Raw genomic sequence first — 18,455 nt, forward strand, 5'->3', positions numbered from 1 at the left:
CTATAAAAGTACCTTTTTATGAAATGTTTATTACTAATTCGACTCCGCAAAGGGAATTGAGCTTATGACACATATTACAAAAATCCATGATTTACATTTTTAGCTGTTTCCTAGCTGGAGATAACAATATTACATTTAATATTGTGTGATTTCTGATGGATCTGCCAACCCTGCTACAGTGAAAATAGCTTCTAGTGCCTTTTCACTATAAGGACCTGACATGTCCTACTTATAAATACCATGCTTCCTGCCTTATAGGCAGTAAGGACTACTTAGAGGTGGCTTAATAATATTTAAAAGGGAAGTTTAGGCCTTTCAAAAGGTCTTATTTTAACAGGTCAAATTTGCAGTTTAATCCTACACACCCTGGATACATGTGGCATGCCTATAGTCATGTTTACTCTGTCACTGTAGTGGATGGCATGGTGGGTGCTAGATTTACTGGTAGCATTTAACTTACAGGCTCTGGGTACACTTTTGTACTATATACTAGGAACTTATAAATAAGTTAAATATGACAATCAGGGGTATGCTAACTTCAACTTTTTGCAAGGGGCAGCTGAGGAACTTTACCTCTGGCTAGCAGAAATACAGTGCACAGAGGTCTACAGCCTGCCAAAACAGTCAAGGAAAATCTGGGGTATATCACACAAGATATTGTAATTTCCAAGAACTACCTTTACTTTTTGCATCACCAAACCTTCCGCCACATCAGAGTGACTTTCACAGGAGTATTTGTCCATTCTCCTAATACAGCCGTGACTTTTACTCTCTAGAGGGGTCCAGACTCTGAAAGAGAAGAAGGTTGTTACTCTTACTATTTCCTTGTGCTAAAGAAAGACCGTGTGTCTGGCCCGTTTTAGACCTTCGACCTCTCACCTTCCTGTGGAAGGACAAATTCAGTCGTTAAAAATAAAAAAGTAAGTTAAGTGCCAAGGCTCTCGTCAGAAGGCTGCTGCAGCTTCGCCCGCCCATTGTCCCTGTCAGCGCCGTCAATGACAGAACCAACCCAACTACTAACCATCACACCTTACAGGTGAGGTGGACGCGCACGCCAAGATACCGGCTGTGGACTTGCCGACGCGTACCCGGATTCATACGCCGAGAGACAAATATGCGGATCCTCTGGCTCGTACCCAGGCACAGATGACACTAGAGCAAGACGCTCTTATGCCGATTGGGAAAATCATACAGTATTGTTAATTTGGCACTTCTACACATGAACTGACAATTTTCTTGAAAGAGAGACTACGGAGTACAGCCCAGAAGCCTTACAGCCCTGAAGAGTCACGAGCAGTGTCCTGTTGACGAAACACGTGTCGGCTGGCGTTGTTCTTTTCACGAATACTTTGTACATAAACCAGCTTTCATGAAACTACCGGTGTCGACCTCCTTATAATTTTCACTATTGTAATATCTGTTTATTCTAATACGTGTGATCAGGACTTGCTCTTTTGTTTCCAGTGTTTTGGGACCTTTGGCTCATAACTCATTCAGAGGTTTAGGGTTTTTTCCTCTGCCCTGGTTGCACCGTGAAGCACTTGTTCTTCATTCTCTTTACACACTACATTGGTTACCTGCCTGAGTGCCATTGTCCTGCTACTTCTTAAACCCCTCGCAGATATACTTCTCAATGTATGTTGATTGAGCGCTGGTATTCGACTATGATTGATCAACCACCTGAAATGTTGGATGTCATACTCACTGACAGGCGTCCTTCCACAAAGTCCATTTATGCTGGATGCTGGGACAGATTTGACGTCTATTGTGGTATCCACAAGATTTACCTTTTACAAGCCATGCTGTTGGATGTTCTTTTGTTAATTTTCTCTTTGGACTAGCACAGCTGTGCAGTGGGCACTATTAAAAGTTATTTTTTTCGGCCTATGTACATTTGCCAGACCAACCGTCCTTGTTTAAATCACTCCTTGTGATGAGGTTTTTAAAAGGTTTTACACACCTATTTCTTCCCAGACCGTTTGTGATGCCACTGAGGAACTTTAATTGGTCTTGGTGTTTCTCATGTGCGTGGCCTTTGAGTCCATGTTTTGCTGCTTACTGCGACTTCTGCCTTTAAAGACTGTATTCCTCATGGTGATTATTTAAGTTTTATGCATGAGGGATCTTCAGGCACTGTTGGTGCAACCGCCCTATATCACCTTTTTCAGTGAACAAACTGGTGCTGAGGGCTCGGGCTGCCTTCTTGCATTAAGTTGTGACTTTTCCACATTAGGCAATCCACCCTTCCAGTCTTCTTTGCCACCCTCACCACTAGAAAGAGAAGGAGAGGCTTTTTATGATGTTTTCCTGGGTGAAAAAAGGGAAGGCTGAGCAGAAGAGAACCCTGTCAAGGTGGATAGTCCTGTGCATTAAGATCTGCTACGCACTGACCAAGAAACAGCCTCAGAAATGTTGGGAACACATTCCACTGGTGCATTGTCAACTGGAGTGCCTGTCCTTGACATCTGTCTAGCTGCAGCGTAAGCGCTGGTGCATACGTTCATGACACATTACTGCTTTAACTGTCAGGTCCAATGGGAAGGGAACTTCGCCTACTTGATCCTGCAAGACTTTTTGGCCTGAGTTCACACCATAGACCCTCTGCCTGAGAAGATACTGCTTTGGTATCTATTCTAAGGTGTTTCTAGTGGATACTCTGTCTAATCGAAGATTTCTCACCACCCTCTCTTATCCCTGTTCTACAGAGTAGCCTCTTTTTAACATCTGAAAAGGTCCCAATTTAGGAATCAGCACACTGGTACCAACAATTGCCCTTTGTCTCAGGGTGTGGAATAGCAAAAAAAACAAGAAACTGATTTCAACAGGCAGGGGTGGTGTTTCTCTGCGACTCTGCTTCACTTCCTGGGCAGTGTGGGGCCCCCTAGCGGCATGTGTTAAGATTGTTGGAGAAACATTTCCATATCCAGTCTTTCACCTGAGAAATATTCTAAGGTGAGGAATCAAGGCTAGACTGGCCATACCGGGCATCAGGCATTTCCCCGGGAGGCTGGAAGGGTGGAGGCCGCTTTTGCTATTGGGGTGGTTTTGTAGCACTGCAAAACTTGAGTCCCGTGCCCCCCTCCTTGACTCTCTCATGCCAACATAATTTCTCGGTACCCTTTAATTTCTGACAGCAAGTCCGCCATTATAGGAAGCTGGGGTTCACCAGGCGAGGCTGCTTAGGCTGTTCACCCACCACACCATCCTGTTGGGTGGGGGGAGTACATTATTGGCTATTTTATTGGCCTGTACAGTTTTGTGGAGCTTATCTTTCATCATTGCAACAGACCAGGGTGCAGAAGGCGAGTTCCAACAGTCATGGTCACCTTGAGAGAACAGCCAGACACCCGCCGGGCGGCCTCCCAGGGAATAGCCCTCTGCAGGTCCAGTGTCAAAAAAAGTCAGGGAGGCATCAGCAATATCCTCCATAACAGCGTGGTCTACGTCCCTGTAACAGGATGCACACCTGCTGCTTCCTCAGGTACCAGCCTCTACAATGCACCAGTAGGGCCCCGCTTCTAGTAAATGTTGAAGATTAGGGGGGTGCAGGATCACCACTAATGGAGAGCCCTTGTATCATGGAGAGCACCACTACCCTCGCAGACTGTGTGAAGGAGGGTACAAGTCCAGGCCTAATAGGATTGGGGCCTACAGTTCAGTATTCTGCCGTCATGCTAGCCAGAGCCACAGTCATTTAATTCAAATGCCCGGTGCATTGGCCCCAAGCGCACACGTTGGTCCCAAAGTCCAGTGGTCCGATATGACCCCCAAGGAGAACCCAGCGCAAGTACTCACACAATGCACTCGCTGACATTCTGAATCCGATGAAAGGTGTGTGGCCCAACAGTGCAGGCAGAAGCTTTCAGTAGGCTGCCATCTCGTGGCCCGTACCGCCGCTGAAGCTTAGCACACCTTCAGGGCCTCTCCTTGTGTGCCCCGAGCAATTCAGGGAAGGGCCCTGTGACCCCTAAGGCCCCATCACCAGCCAGCAAACTCACCAGTTGGGCCAGGTCCCGGCAGTCCTCGCTGCTGTCGCTGCATTCCTATACAACCGGTAAGCGAGGTCTGAGAACCAGTGGTGGCTCCTCCGCTAAGGCAGAGGAGAATCGCCCAACTGCTATTTCAGCAGTGCACAAAAGAAAATGATAATAACTTGTCATTATTATCATTTTCTTTTTCTATGCGGGAGTCAGGGTAGGGCTGGCTTCGTGCCACCAGAACTGGGGAGGAGTGGTTTGCACTCCTCGAAGTGCGCATGACAGTTTGGCCGGCCCTGTAGTGCTGGCCAAAGTGTCATGCGCACTTGGCATGTTTTCCATTGGGCTGTATTGCACAATCCGGTGGAGAACATGCCCAGCCTCCCCAGGCACTGTCTGAGCATCCAAACAGGACGCGCAGGCCAATCACGACGTTGCCCCTGCAGCGTCGTGATTGGCTGGGAGAGTCCGGAAGTCTGGGTGCTTCCCGCAGACAGAGGATAGGCGTGCGGTGGCGGGAGAGGCATGCAGTGGCGCAGTGGACAAGGTAAGTTAATTTTCGTAATTATTTTTTGAATCCCGCTGCACGACCCCCGTTTCGAGCAAGGCGCTACTGCTGAGAACCACACCGCTCTCTCCATCAGGGTCAGCCACACTGCCAGATCGAGCCCTAGGTGTCTGCCGCACTCCGCAGCCTGCAGCAGCCTCAACTCTCCATTGCAGCAGCCCCAGCAGTGTCCACCCCAGGCTCCCCATCACCACGTCCTCCGAGGCTCGCCACCATTCGCACCAGGCCCCGTCCTACAGGTGGATCACCGCCCGGCAAAAACCACAGCATGCAGTCATTCACATAGGGCAACAGTGCGGGAGCAGTCTGGGGGTGCAGAATCCTTAGGATGCCTTTCTTTGGGGGTGATTACTGCAGAGTAAAGGCAGGCTATTATGAGGTTGGTGGGGAGCTCTGGGGAAATGCAACCAGGTGGTCAACTTTCTAGGCCACGCCCCATGATGTAAATCTGTACAAATCTGTATACCTATGTAAGTAGATTTGTATTGAAAAACAGTAACATTGGTTTTAAAAAACCACAGAAAATGATGGCACCACCTATCGTCACCTGAGAGCAATCACTAGAAAAAGTTCCAGAATCAGTCCGGCACTTAGGTGATTAACCTGGGATTAGTTACAGTTATCAACCAAAGTGTTGGCAGCGGTAATTAACTTGTTCATCACACCCACAGGTGCAAAACATTGCATCATATTTACGTTGTGATACACATTTGGAATTTACCCCAAGATCACAACTATTGCTTAGTCTGTGCTGTGCTTTGGAATGTATATCACCTTTCACCCACATTGGATGAGTAGTCCAGAACCTCTGGGTGACCCAAATGTAGAATTTATCTACAAATTCCACCCTGGTATTGAATACATTGGTTACTAGAAGGAGCCTGTTTAGAAGACTCAAAACAACTCCTGCCCTTCTTTCACATGGTGGAGAATCCCAACTGTATCCTGCACAGCTGCTATGCATTTCCATTTAGTGGGCAGAAACCATTGAGGGAACACCGCCTTGGCAAGAACACCAAGTGATTCTCTCCAAAAATGCCAGCTTTCATAGGTAAACAAAATCATAATTTTGCACAGTACTGGCACGTTGAGCACGGGGAACAACCTTTACAATGCAACTTTTACAACGCACTGCCATTACAACGAAACTGTTACAACGCAAATGCATTGACAACGCATGCCATTACAACGCAAGTCTTTACATCGACTTGCACTAGATGGCGTGCTAACATTAAAAATAGTGTAGTTTACTATCCAAACACCTTCCCTACTGTTACGTGGACTGGAGTTAGAATAGTAAATTACACTTTTTTAATGTTAGCACGCCATCCAGTGCAAGTCGATGTAAAGACTTGCGTTGTAAAGACTTGCGTTGTCACTGCATTTGCGTTGTAAAAATTTCGTTGTAACAGCATGCGTTGTAAAAGCATGCGTTGTAACATCATACATCCGTTGAGCACTCACATTGAGCACCCAAATGCATGATTACAGTGTAGGGAGGGGCTAGAATATAGCATGTTGTCAATAGGTCTATGTTACTAAGGTAAGTTGAAAATTGACTTCAGATAATGCTTCTGAGCATCAGTTGCAAAGTTTTAGGTCAGGAGGTAACTAACTGAAGAGAACCATGTGGTCAACTTTGGTAAACATGGGGATATTTGGAGTCCATCGTGGAATCACAGACGGTCTTTTCCCTTACTTGCTTCAATTGCTGCACTTCTTTCCTCTTTGCTGTGTATCCCATGTGTTCTGCAACGAGGTGAGCCAATACTTGCCCTCCAAAGACTGCTCTAGTCTTGAAGGGCACCAAAATTAAAAGGCATATTTGGACTAGAGAAGAGGATCAAATCAATTGAACTATTTAAGGTTTTTGTCATCTCTCCGGGTATTTTGGCTGCTTTAAAGCATCCTCGTCTACCAGTTTTAACGTCAGTGCATTGCTTTGGCAAACACTTGTAACAGTAGTATAGCTACAGAATGTATGTAGCAACCTGAAAATCCTCTGTTTTGTAATCATTTTGGATCATGTTGTCATTCAGAAAATAGTTAGTTTCAGCTGCAAGATAACATAGTGAAAGTAGTTTGGAACACATTATGGTTTCTTTTTTGTATGGTATTCAAGCAGTAAAAGTAGTGAACGAACGAGGGATCATCAAATGCAATAAGTGTATCAAGTTAAGTGCCCATGTTGGAGTAGATGCCAATTAACACTGACCAAATGAAAATAAGATAATAAACTGTGGGTCTTGGAAGGCATAGCGTGTTATATTATTATTGTTCAGTGAATCAAAACTCTCTTCTAGTTATCAGATTGCTGAACACTGAGCTGATTAAACCATAGCCCTATTCACCAGAATGTTGTTAAGTTGCAGTGTGTCATAATCTTTGATAGCAGCCTTCCTTCTGTTTCTTTCATACCTGGTGCAGGAAATATTACTGTTGCATCAGACACCCTTAGACCTCTGTCTTCCGGCTAACAGAACCATATACTACTCTGCTTGAGGTCAAAATGAGGGCTACAAAAAGCAACAAAAAAACTCAGAATATATCTAACTGTTAAGGAGTCCTGTACAGAGAAACACGGGGGCAGTGCACTTTTGTGGCAAAGTCACATTTCCTGCATCATCACTCTGGATTGCTGTTCCTTTTTCCGGATCATATTTTTTTCCTTTTGATCGTACTCTGCATTGGCACTGGATTTCACTACCACGGTGCGTGCGCTCTGCCCCTAAAATGGTGCTGTAAATTGGTTTCTACCAATTAGTTTATTTAACTCTAATAAGGTCATCGTAAATTGGTAAGGAAATTGCACTTGTGGTTTAGAAATTGTATATCATAATTGGGCTACAGGATGTATTTACACGACCTACATGTATGACAAAAAGGTATGGTTTCATGTAGAACCATGTAAAGTGGCTGGAATGCAGTTTAAATGCACTGCAGTGACACATGGTAGGAAAACTGCCTTTCCCATGAAGAGAACCCTATGTAGTAGATACCTCACCACTAAAGTGTTCCTTGTAAACTCTGGGTTAGGGTGCTTAATATACACTGTCACAGTAAACAGTTGTCCTACAGCTGTTTTTACTCTTTCGGTAAAATTAAATTTTTCCAAAACAGGATTAGGTTTAAAAAAATCATTATTTTATTACTCAACCTAGGAAAATGGTAGGGAAATGATTCAAAGTTATATTTCACTTCGTTTAAAAAATCTAACACCATGATGAAAGCCGATTTTTGACAACTTTTGTGGAAAAATAACTAAATAGGGTTGGCAGGAACAATTCCATTAATTTCCAGTGCCAACCTAGACCTTCTTGTTCCAGCCATCAGGAGGGAAACCCAGATTAGACCCTAAATGAGGAGTGGGTGCCTCGTATGAATAATGAGTTTCTAGAGAAGGCCCAGAGACCTGCCAGATGGATGAAGCATTCTTGGATTTAGTGGTTTGGTACATTTTGTACTAAACCAAAAAGGAAATGCTGAAAAAGGAGATGGGTGTAGTGTGACAGAGCAGTCAATAGTGGATGTAGAAAATTCTATAATCACTGGATAGTGCGCAGGTTAGGCATTGCGCCTCAAGGGAACATTCCTGTACGTGGGATGATAACTTCTGAAGATCCTGGTGAAATACATGGACTTTTTACTCCTGTGGGTACCCAGGTACTCTGGAACTGCACTCCAATGGTACCATGGTCCTGTTTACCTCCTACAGGGACAAAAACAACTGAAGGATTACTGACTCCAAGAGGGCCCCAATGGCCACAGAGAATTGGACCCTGCTATAGTCCTAGCTAAAGAGAGATCTGTTGCCCAGAATCCTGCCTTGAGGGCTGCTAGAGTGACAAGAAGGAATTTTCTCATCAGGTTGGTAAAAAGCAGTACTTTTTTTTCCCTATCTCTAGTGTATTGGGACCACATGCTGAGAGCTGCCTAGGAGATCACGCCTGAAACTGTGCTGAAAACTGGTACAAGGGAATGTTCCAGTAGAGGTATTTAGCCATGTGGGAGCCTACCTAGCTACAGATTCCAGCCTTGCCACGTTGGAGGATTTTGATAACCCAAACAGTTGGAAGGCAAAACCTTGGACCATAGTGAGGTGGCAAATTTACCCCAGCTTCATGGGGAGATTAATGATGATGTATCTGACCTGAAGAAAGCTTCACTGACTTCAGCCTTGGACTGTGCCCCATAGCAAGACTTTGAACTCCAAATAGTAAAATCTTTGAGCTGCTTAGTGTATTCCACCTCTGATCAATCACAGTCAGCCTGAAATTGGCCCTGTGTCATGGTCAACTGGGAACTAATACTTTACATTGACCCTTTTTGCCTTAAATGTTTAAAAGTTCATGTCTACTGTTCTCCTTGTGCAATTTTGATCATTTTGATGTCTTTTTGCTCATGAACTTTTTCCTCTGTTTCCTAAACTAGGGTTGAGAATTTTTGTGTGTTGTGTTCTTGACCTTAAAATTGTTGTTACCGCTTGAACTTAACACGCATTTCTCTGGGGAATTGCCTGCTGCTTCTGCTACAGCTGGTAGAGGCTGAGCAGAGATTCTTTAAGAACTACATTTTAGCCTAAGCAGCAAGTGTTTTTTTAAGATGGTTAGAGTATTTATCCCTATCCAAATTAACAATCCACTTTATGGCATTTTCTGTTAGTCTTCACAAAGCAGTATAGCAGAGAGACACAGACCGCTTCTTTAACTGTTATTGGAATTAGCCTTTCTCAGTATTAATCAATAAATTATTTCTTATAAAATTTGAGGAAAGGCTTTTCCTTAAAATATAAAAGCAGCAACCAACCATATTTTGAATAAACATTGAAGCACAATTTTCAGTGTTGCTGACAAAGGGCACTAATAAGGATTGGCAGGCAGGCCGAGGGGACAATTGTAAGAAAAGACAATGTGTACAATTTCTTATTAATCCATTCATCTTGTCTGATCATTTATCCCTTTTCAGCCATCTACCCTGTTTACTTTTAGATCTGACCTGAAAAGTGTTTTCTAAATTTCCTTGGCAGAAGATTGTTTGTCATATTTTGGAAACCCTGCTTGGTTAGTCTGCCATCTACACACATGCATCTACACATGCGCACACACCTACACACACACCTACACACACAAGCACACATGCACGCACACACTCACACTTTAAAGTTGTTTAAAAAAACTTTTTTCAGTTTCAATAGGCTACAATTCGTGGGCCAGATGTACGAAATACTGGACTTAATTTGCTATCACTATGTAATTTTACAAATTGACCTATATATTAACAGTTTGGTTCATGAAATTCCAATTCAGAGTGGGTCGTAATTCGACCTACCTCATGACTATTAATGAGATAGGTTTCAAGTTATGACCCACTCCAATAGGTGGCTAATGCAGATATGGTGGCCTGTTACCATCAGCAGACTACCATTTCTATGATTGCCTATTAATAATGTAAACTTCTTTTTATAAATGCAGTTCGCTTTCCTTAAGCAAACAACGCTGCAGTTAAAAAAAAAAAGTGTACTCTTTTTATTTGTATTTGTTTGTTAATGTTGAAAGTTGGCAGTGGCACCCTTTACCGCTGCCTACTCCCCAACATTTTTTTAATTCACAAGGGAGTAGGGGCCTCACAATTTGCTGATGACTTACACCCCAACTCGGGAGTCTGTACATTTTGAATGATTTTGGTCACAAATCATAGATACATGTCATACCAATTCGGTATTTGGAAGGGATGCCTACAACAACCCCTTTTTAATACCGAATTGGAATAAAATTGTAATGCTATTTTAGGAGTCAGTAAGAGTTTACATACTCCTCAAATGGCATTAGTACATTTAAAAAAGGATTTTAGCGGTTGCAAACTCAAAATGAGTGTGCTTGTGACTTAAAAATGCTTCGAATATCTGGCCACATTATGCCAGGTTAAAGTCTTCCCAACACAAGTGCCTGGCTTGATTGGCACCCAGTGGAAGTATTTTAATATTTTTACATAGTCCCTTTACTGTTACACAGTCCGACAGTGTAAAACGTATAATTTTATTAAACAGCCATGTTGCTGTAAAAAATTAAAGTTTCTCCCCTTTCGCCTCATGTTTATTAACAGGGTGGTAAGAAACCCCCAGGAAGCACCGCCGGCAGCAAAACTTGCCAATGCTTAGAATCTTTGGCTTGAATATCTATAGCTAAAGTGTGTAAAATTTAAAGTAGAATAAAAAAGCTGCATGTATTATTTTTCATGTTTCTGTTTATTTTAATGCGAGATTGTGCTCAACCCCATGTACCATGATTAAACACGTGCTTATGCGATTGCCATTTCATTGCCTGTTGTTTGTGTCCTACAGGCTGGCATGGCTTCGGTCCAGGAGTTGCAGCAACATTTACAACTAAAGCAAAGTGTTCTCACGGAATCTTGCGCAGCTTTGATGGATCTTTCCCAGGGGAGGAAGCATGTCTTGCCAAGTGCACTCGAGGTAAGAGTGTAACCAACAAAATTGTGCTGACACGTTTTAGATAACTGCCTAGGCCTTAGAAGTGTAAGATTTATTAATCAATTCGTGTTGTCTGATCTTTTATCACATTTCAGTCATCCACCCAGTTTCCTTTTAGATCTGGCCTGAAAAGTGTTTCAGTGTTTGCTCTTCAGCCATGTTTCTCTTGCACTGCCAGTGACAGCATTTCACCTGATCACTTGTGCACATGGTCTTGAAAAGTGCACTTCAGTAAAGATGGAGGGATAATACTTTACTTTGCTAATGTTTGTTTCTTTCCATTTCTTGTCCTTTCCATTTTGTGTAGTTATGCTTGTGTGTTTAAACTATAGCTAAGGTTGCTGAAACTCTGAGCCAATAGTATCCTTTCCTGTGAAGTGCATTTATTCTAAAAAAAAGGTATACAAATCTGTTCTATGTACACCTGTGTTCTAGGAAAGACTTATCAGTCTACAAAAAATGGTATGTGATGGAAAACAAAAATCAAAGTTGACTTTTGTATTGAAAGCATATGGCCGCAATGTTTAGGTGGCTGTGTCAGACCTACCAGTACATGTCCTACCTTTCTCGTACAGTGCACAACCCTGCCCATGGGGGGTACCTTGGGCCTACCTTAGGGGTGCCTTACACGTAAGGAAAGGGAAGATTTAGGCCTGACAATTGGGTGCACTTGCCAGGACAAGATGAGAGTTACCGACTGTGTGCACAGACAATACAGTGGTAGGTCTGAGACACATTTGCAGGGCTACTCATGTGGATGGCACAACCAGCTCTCAAAGCCCACTAGTAGCATTTGATTTACAGGCACCGGCACACACAGTGCACTTTACCAGTAAATCAAATATGCCAATCATGGAGGACGAATCGTAATAATTTGTACAGGGAGCACTTGCCCTTTGACACTGATCAGCAGTGGCAAAGTGCCCAAAGCATCTAAGCCAGCAAAAACGAAGTTCAGCACAGCATCAACAATGCAGGAAGTAGAGGCAAAAAGTCAGGGGAAACCATGCCAAGGATGCCAACTTTAACAACAGGATTGCTAAATTACCTGTTGATTCCTTACGAGACAGATGTTGATTATCCTGCCTTGATTGCAGCATTCTAAGCACCACATTCACATTATGTTAGACCTGGCACCATTGGTGTGGGTCTCCCTTCCATTTTTCGCTTTTGTCTCCTCTGTGTTTGCTGGTGTTAGATGCTCTGGGCGCTGTGCCACTGCCATTCAGTGCCTCAGCGCGAATGCTCCCTATTGTAAATTGACTGTATGAATTGGTATAATCCTAATTTACCCAAGGAACATGATAGGAAAGTCGAATTTAGTATGCATGAGCTCCAAATATTAAAGCGCATCTTTCAGTGACGATTATTTTTATATTCTGTGTTTAAAACTACCACTTTTGGGAAGTAGGTATTTTCTTGCCTAAGCCTTCCCGTGTGCTCTGCTGTTATGTGTATTGGCGGTCTGGTTTTGGAGGGTCAGGGCAGGCTGAGACTGACCTGGATTAAATAGAGAGATCTGCAGTTGGAGTATGGGGAGGGGTGACCCATTGATCTGAGCAGGGCTATGCCTGGCAAGGTGAATGATGGCTCCACCTCCCACTGTGCGTCTGATGGCAGACCCTCTCTCCCTGAAAGGCAGGATGTAGCCTCGTAAATAAAGTGCTTCAGGACGACACCAAACTGGTTCTGGTTGGGTTCAGTGATTTGTGACTTTTTGAGAAGCAAGACTTTTGGGGTATAAAGATCTGTGCTAAAACCCCTACAGGGTGTGTTACTTCTGGATGTCAAGACGAACCTCTGTCCGTGTAACGAGAGGGAAAGGTATTATGACTCGTAATCTTCGTAACTTTCAGGTTTATTTATTTATAACACCCACCAGCTGTACATCTATTCCTGCTGGCTCCGTGAACATAACCGTCTCCTCTCTCCAGTACATTCTTATTGATGTCATCACATTCTCAATGCTTAAAGGGGAAGTTACAACACAACTTCCCTATATAAACAATATACATAAAAATAATAAAGAAAGGAATAGAACAATGTGAAAACAGAAAATTGCAACTAAATTGTTTACATAAATAACTGATAGACCAAAGGACTAAGTAATACTGGACAACTCACAAATAATGATGTAGAACAGTAATGTTTCTACTAATATTTTACACAGTAATATTGCAGATACAATGGTGGCCTCCTGACTCTGGAATCCCGCATAGATGAATCAGAACGAGGACAATCCACATTACATCCCATCCTCGTCGCCAGTATTATGACTCGTAATCTTCGTAACTTTCAGGTTGATTTATTTATAACACCCACCAGCTGTACATCTATTCCTGCTGGCTCCGTGAACATAACCGTCTCCTCTCTCCAGTACATTCTTATTGTTGTCATCACATTCTCAATGCTTAAAGGGGAAGTTACAACAAAAGGACTTTGAAACTTTTATCCATCTTGCTGAAGCAACTACCCAAGGGCCTGATTTGAGCTTGCCTCCTGCTGAAGTCTCAGGGACATTAGACTTCACCCATCAGCCTTCCGGATTCCTTTTTGAGAAGGATTCTACTCGCAGGTAAGGCCTCTGTTGAGAATTCCAGAGTCTCTGGTTCTACTGCGAGGGAACGCGTGCTGAAAGTCATCGCATCTCTATTGTGGGCCGCAGCAGCTGGGAAGCTGTTGCCGCTGAGAGTCCGCATTTGCCTGTGTTACCAAAGTCATTGTGATCGCTATGGTGGGCCGCCGCAGCTGTGGAGCTGTTGCTGCTGAGAGCCCGCATTTGCCTGTGTTACCAAAGTCAAATCAAATCAGGTGTTTGTTAAGCGCGACTACTCATCCGTAAGGGTCTCAAGGAGCTTGGGGGGGGGGGGGGGGGTCGCAGGTTACAGTCCATCAAGGAGGGGGTCTGTCGAAGAGCCAGGTTGTGAGGTTTCTTGCGAAGATGGGGAGCGATGTTATCTGTCTGAGGTGGAGCAGAAGGTCGTTCCAGGCTCTGGCCGCGGGGAAGGAGAAGGAGCAGCCTCCCGATCTGGTCTTTCTGGTGCGGGGGACCATGGCGTTGGAGAGCTGGGCTGAGCGTAGGGTTCGTTGGGGTGCGTGGAATTTGAGTCGGCTATTCAGGTATGCTGGTCAGGTGTCGTGGAGGGGCTTGTGAGCATGGGTTAGCATCTTGAAGGTGACTCTAGCTTTGATGGGGAGCCAATGGAGTGTGTGCAGGTGCTGGTAGATGTGGCAGTGTCTTGGCAGGTTGAGGACCAGTCTTGTGGCGGTGTTTTGGATGTTCTGTAGCTTGCGGGTGAGGTTTTTTCTTTATTCCGGCATAGAATGTGTTGCCGTAGTCAAGCCTGCTGGTGACCAGGGCATGACGGTCTTTCTGTGTTTGACGGGGATCCATTTGAAGGTCTTCCGTAGGAGGCGGAAGGTGTGGAAGCAGGAGGACGAGACGGAGTTGATCTGGCGGTTCATTTTGAGTCATCGTGATCGCTATTGTGGGCCGCCGCTGCTGAGGAGCTGTTGCCGATGAGAGCCCGCATTTGCCTGTGTTACCAAAATTATCACTATTGCTATTGTGGGCCGCTGCAGCTGAGGAGCTGTGCCGCTGAGTGTCCGCATTTGCCGTCCTACGAGAATCATTGCTATCGCTATTGTGGGCCTCTGCAATTGAGGAGCTGTGCCGCTGAGTGTCCGCATTTGCCGTCCTACGAGAATCATCGCTATCGCTATTGTGGGCCGCTGCAACTGAGGAGCTGCGCTGCTGAGTGCCTGCATTTGTCGTCCTACGAGAATCATCGCTATCGCTATTGTGGGCCTCTGCAGCTGAGGAGCTGTGCCGCTGAGTGATCGCATTTGCCGTCCTACGAGAATCATCACTATCACTATTGTGGGCCGCTGCAGCTGAGGAGCTGTGCCGCTGAGTGCCCGCACTAGTCACCACTTCAAGGATCTTGCTATCACCTGCGGGTGCAGCTGGGTGCCCAACTTTAAGCCCCGTCCCAGGATTGTCGTGAGTGCATGCCACGGACCGCTACAGCGGGGAGATGTGGCCGCTTTGAGTCCACCTGTCATCACCGCAGCTTCCTTGTGAGGCTGCGTGCCGTGCCCCTTTAAATCTCAGGTACATTATGCATCACCGGGCCACGTGGACCCCTGCCTTGAACTAAGTTTGTTCCACACGCTTTTTGGGAGTGCCTCTATTGCTCGGAAGTGAATCTGTAATTATGTGCATTGTAGTTTCTTGATCGCTTTTGAGCCTTGTGTTAAGCCTATATAAAGATACTTATTTTGCTATAGCTACTTGTGTGGTGTCCCTTTATAGTGTCTTCACTGCGTTATTCTGTATGGTCATCCTCTGAGATAGGACTGTCTGCTCGTGCTACGTTACCACAGGGTTGAGCAGGGGTTATCAAAGGGTGTAGCCCCTTACTCTGACTTAGGAATAAGGATCCCTATTTGGGCATCAGCGCCAGCCGCTGCCCACTGGAGATCCCCATTTCTAACACATCCCAAAGGGAAGAATCCTTTGGTTCCATTGGGAAAGACTACCAAATACCCTTCAAAAGCTGATAATCTATTGGATGTTCCCCAACTGGGATCTCGTGGACAGGTATATGACCCACCGAAATTGCTGCATGCGTTGACAGTGCGATAAGCCAACACCTTATCCACCAACTCTGACAGGAAGTTGACAATATGCACTACATCTGCCCCCATGTGATCAAGATCCCTTCGCAGAAGCTAGCGTGACAAACTCCTCGATGCCGAACCGTATCTCTTGACGGTAGAATCTGCCCAGGCTCTTCTGATGAGGGAAGTAGCCCTTGACTAAAGGCCTGGGACTTTCCAACGTCCCCTGTAATCTTCCAACCCATCGGTAGGAGAGTCCTGTCCTGAGCCAGTTGGTGCAAGTTGCCATGAGGATCCGTCAGTAGATGAGGAGTCGGCGTAAGTGGAATTGGAACATCCATAGAAAGTTCCAGAAGAACTGGATACCATACTTGCGATTTCCAAAGCAGTGTCACCATGATCACTTCCCCCTTTTGTTGCCTGATCAGCATCATGAGTCTGGCTATCATTGAAAACAGAGGAAACGCATACCTCTGAAACTGACTCAAGTCCTGAAGAAAGGCGTTTGTCGCCTCCCCTAGAGGTTCCGGACAACGGCTGAAAAAACATGGAAGCTGATGGTTGATTTGCAATACAAAAAGATCCGCCTGAAATGGGCCCCACTGTGCCACAAGTCTGTGAAATAGGGATCAAACTTCCAGGCACTGTAATCCTTCAGGTGTCTGGATTGCAAGTCCGCAGACTGATTGAGTTTCTCCGGCAGATATTCTGCCGTCACCGACATCTTGTGCTCCAGGCAATTATTCCAGAAGTCCATGGCCAAATCCGGCAGTTCTTTGGACCTGGTACCCCTAAGGCCGTTTATATATTTTACCATGAGATGTTGTCCATCTTCAACAGAATGGCATAGGGCACCTTGTAGGAAGCTGGCTCTGGATCTACTATACCAAAGTAAGGTATAGTGGTCACAGAGTCCATTGGATCCCCAGAGGCTTTACAGAGGCTAAAGTAGATAATACTAATGCTGTCTTTTGTGGTAGTGTGGGGAACAGTTCGGCTTATCAGAGGGCAGTGTTAAGCATTTGTTGTACACACTCCAGCAAGAAATGGTTAAAACACAATGACTAAATCCAAGGCCAATTGTTTTGTAAAAAAAAGATGACTTTCTTATTTTATTTCTAAAAACCAAAGAAACTTAGTTACAGGTAAGTACAGTGCAATATTGGCAATACTTTTGTAATGAACTACTGTTCATATGCAATACTTTTCAATGTAAGCAGTGATTACTCTCAAGCAATACTTCACTTCAATAAAGCAAGTACATTTATTTCGAAATAGCAGACTTTTAGATACAGGAAAACACACCTTAGTGCTATATGCAGGTTTATCAATGTTATCCTATGGAAGGAAAACAGATATGCAATTTACCAGGTAAGTAACACACTTACAGTTCCAGTCTTCGGGACTTGGGACCAACCAGCATCATTGGGGGGAGAGGTCAATTTCAGTGTTGATTGCCCAATGTTAGTCAATGGCAACTGGGGGCACTTGAAGAGATGTTGATAACTGGTACGTAAAACGGTGTTTGGGGGACAATCTCCAGGGGTTAGGATAAGCACTGGAGGGGACACAAAGTAACACCCAACATAAACTCTCAGTGGCACAGGGCGCTCGGGTGCAAAGGTCAGTTTTGGTGTTGGGGGCCCAATGCAAGTGAATGGAGATTGTTGGTTTCACAATGAGGCTGCAGGCTTGGAACAGGGAGCCGGACGAAGGAGACCAGTGGTTGGGCAGTTAAGTTGTTTTCACTGGAGAAGGTCGCTGTCAGGGGGTCCTTCATGTTGAGGCTGCAGGTGTCGACGTGGAGTCCAGGGGGGTGGGGGGTCAGCCCACGGCGGACTCTGGCTCTGGATCGCTGTGGGACCTCGCTGGGACTGGTGGGTCAATTGAACTCGGGCCAGAGGCGTTGGGTGCAGTGGTGAATCAGAAAGCAGGGTTTTGCGGTTCCTCAGGTCACAGAGGCCTTTCTTGGAGTTTCTTCTTGAACCGGGCCACTGTTCTCAGGAGTTATGGTCTTCGTTAAAGGCAGCAGTCATTCAAGAGGTTTTTGGAGGCTGCAGAACGAGTCGTCGGTTTTTGCAGGATCTCGAGAACTGCAGACAGACTATTAGGGATGGGGCCAAGTCAGTAGGTATCTTCAGTCTTCTTTGACTGCACGGCTCTTCTTTGTCCCCTTCCTTCGTAGGTCATCAGGAACTATGTATTAAAGTTCAGGGGTTCCTCTAAATACTCTACTTAAGGATGTTACAGGTGCTGTTAGATAGTAGCCAATGAGCTACTTACCTTTAGGGTGACTGCATCCTTTTTATGTCCACTCCCTTTGGTGAGGGGGCATACCCCTATTCCTATTGGCTGAAATCCTCACAACCAATATGGAGGATTTTCAAAGGAGAGGGTCACTTCAGCTCAGGAAACCTTAGGGGTGGTCCTTGCTAAGATGGGACACACCTCTCCTGTTAAATAATTTTCCTGTCAACCTTGCTGCCAAAAGTGGGGCTTGGTCAGGGGGTGGGCATCACCACTAGCTGGAGCGGCCCTGGCTAGCATAACAAAGGACAGGAAGCCTTTGAGGCTCACCGCCTTTGAATGCTGTTCTTGCTAGAAGGTAGGTGTGATGCACCTCCACCCAGAGCCGGCTTTGTTTCTGACCCACAAGAGCACAAGACTCCCACTTCAGGGGGTCAGAAACATGTATGGAAGTGGCAGGCTGGTGCAGACCAGTCCGCTACGCACCAGCTGTTGTGTACGTTTTCAGGGGGCACCTCTGAGGTGCCCTCTGAGTGCATTGATTAATGAATCC

The 18,455-nt window shown here is 45.2% G+C and overlaps 1 protein-coding gene across 1 annotated transcript in view; it reads left to right on the forward strand.

Moving 5' to 3' along the window:
* FANCB (FA complementation group B) overlaps positions 1 to 18,455 on the forward strand; it is a 367,346-nt gene that overhangs the window by 207,712 nt on the left and 141,179 nt on the right. The window contains exon 5 of the mRNA XM_085622200.1: positions 10,886 to 11,014. Coding sequence (XP_085478326.1) covers positions 10,886 to 11,014 — 129 coding nt within the window. The remainder of the gene's footprint in view (positions 1 to 10,885; positions 11,015 to 18,455) is intronic.

Source organism: Triturus cristatus, chromosome 8 (genome assembly GCF_964204655.1).
Source record: "Triturus cristatus chromosome 8, aTriCri1.1, whole genome shotgun sequence".
Taxonomy (NCBI): Eukaryota; Metazoa; Chordata; class Amphibia; order Caudata; family Salamandridae; genus Triturus; species Triturus cristatus.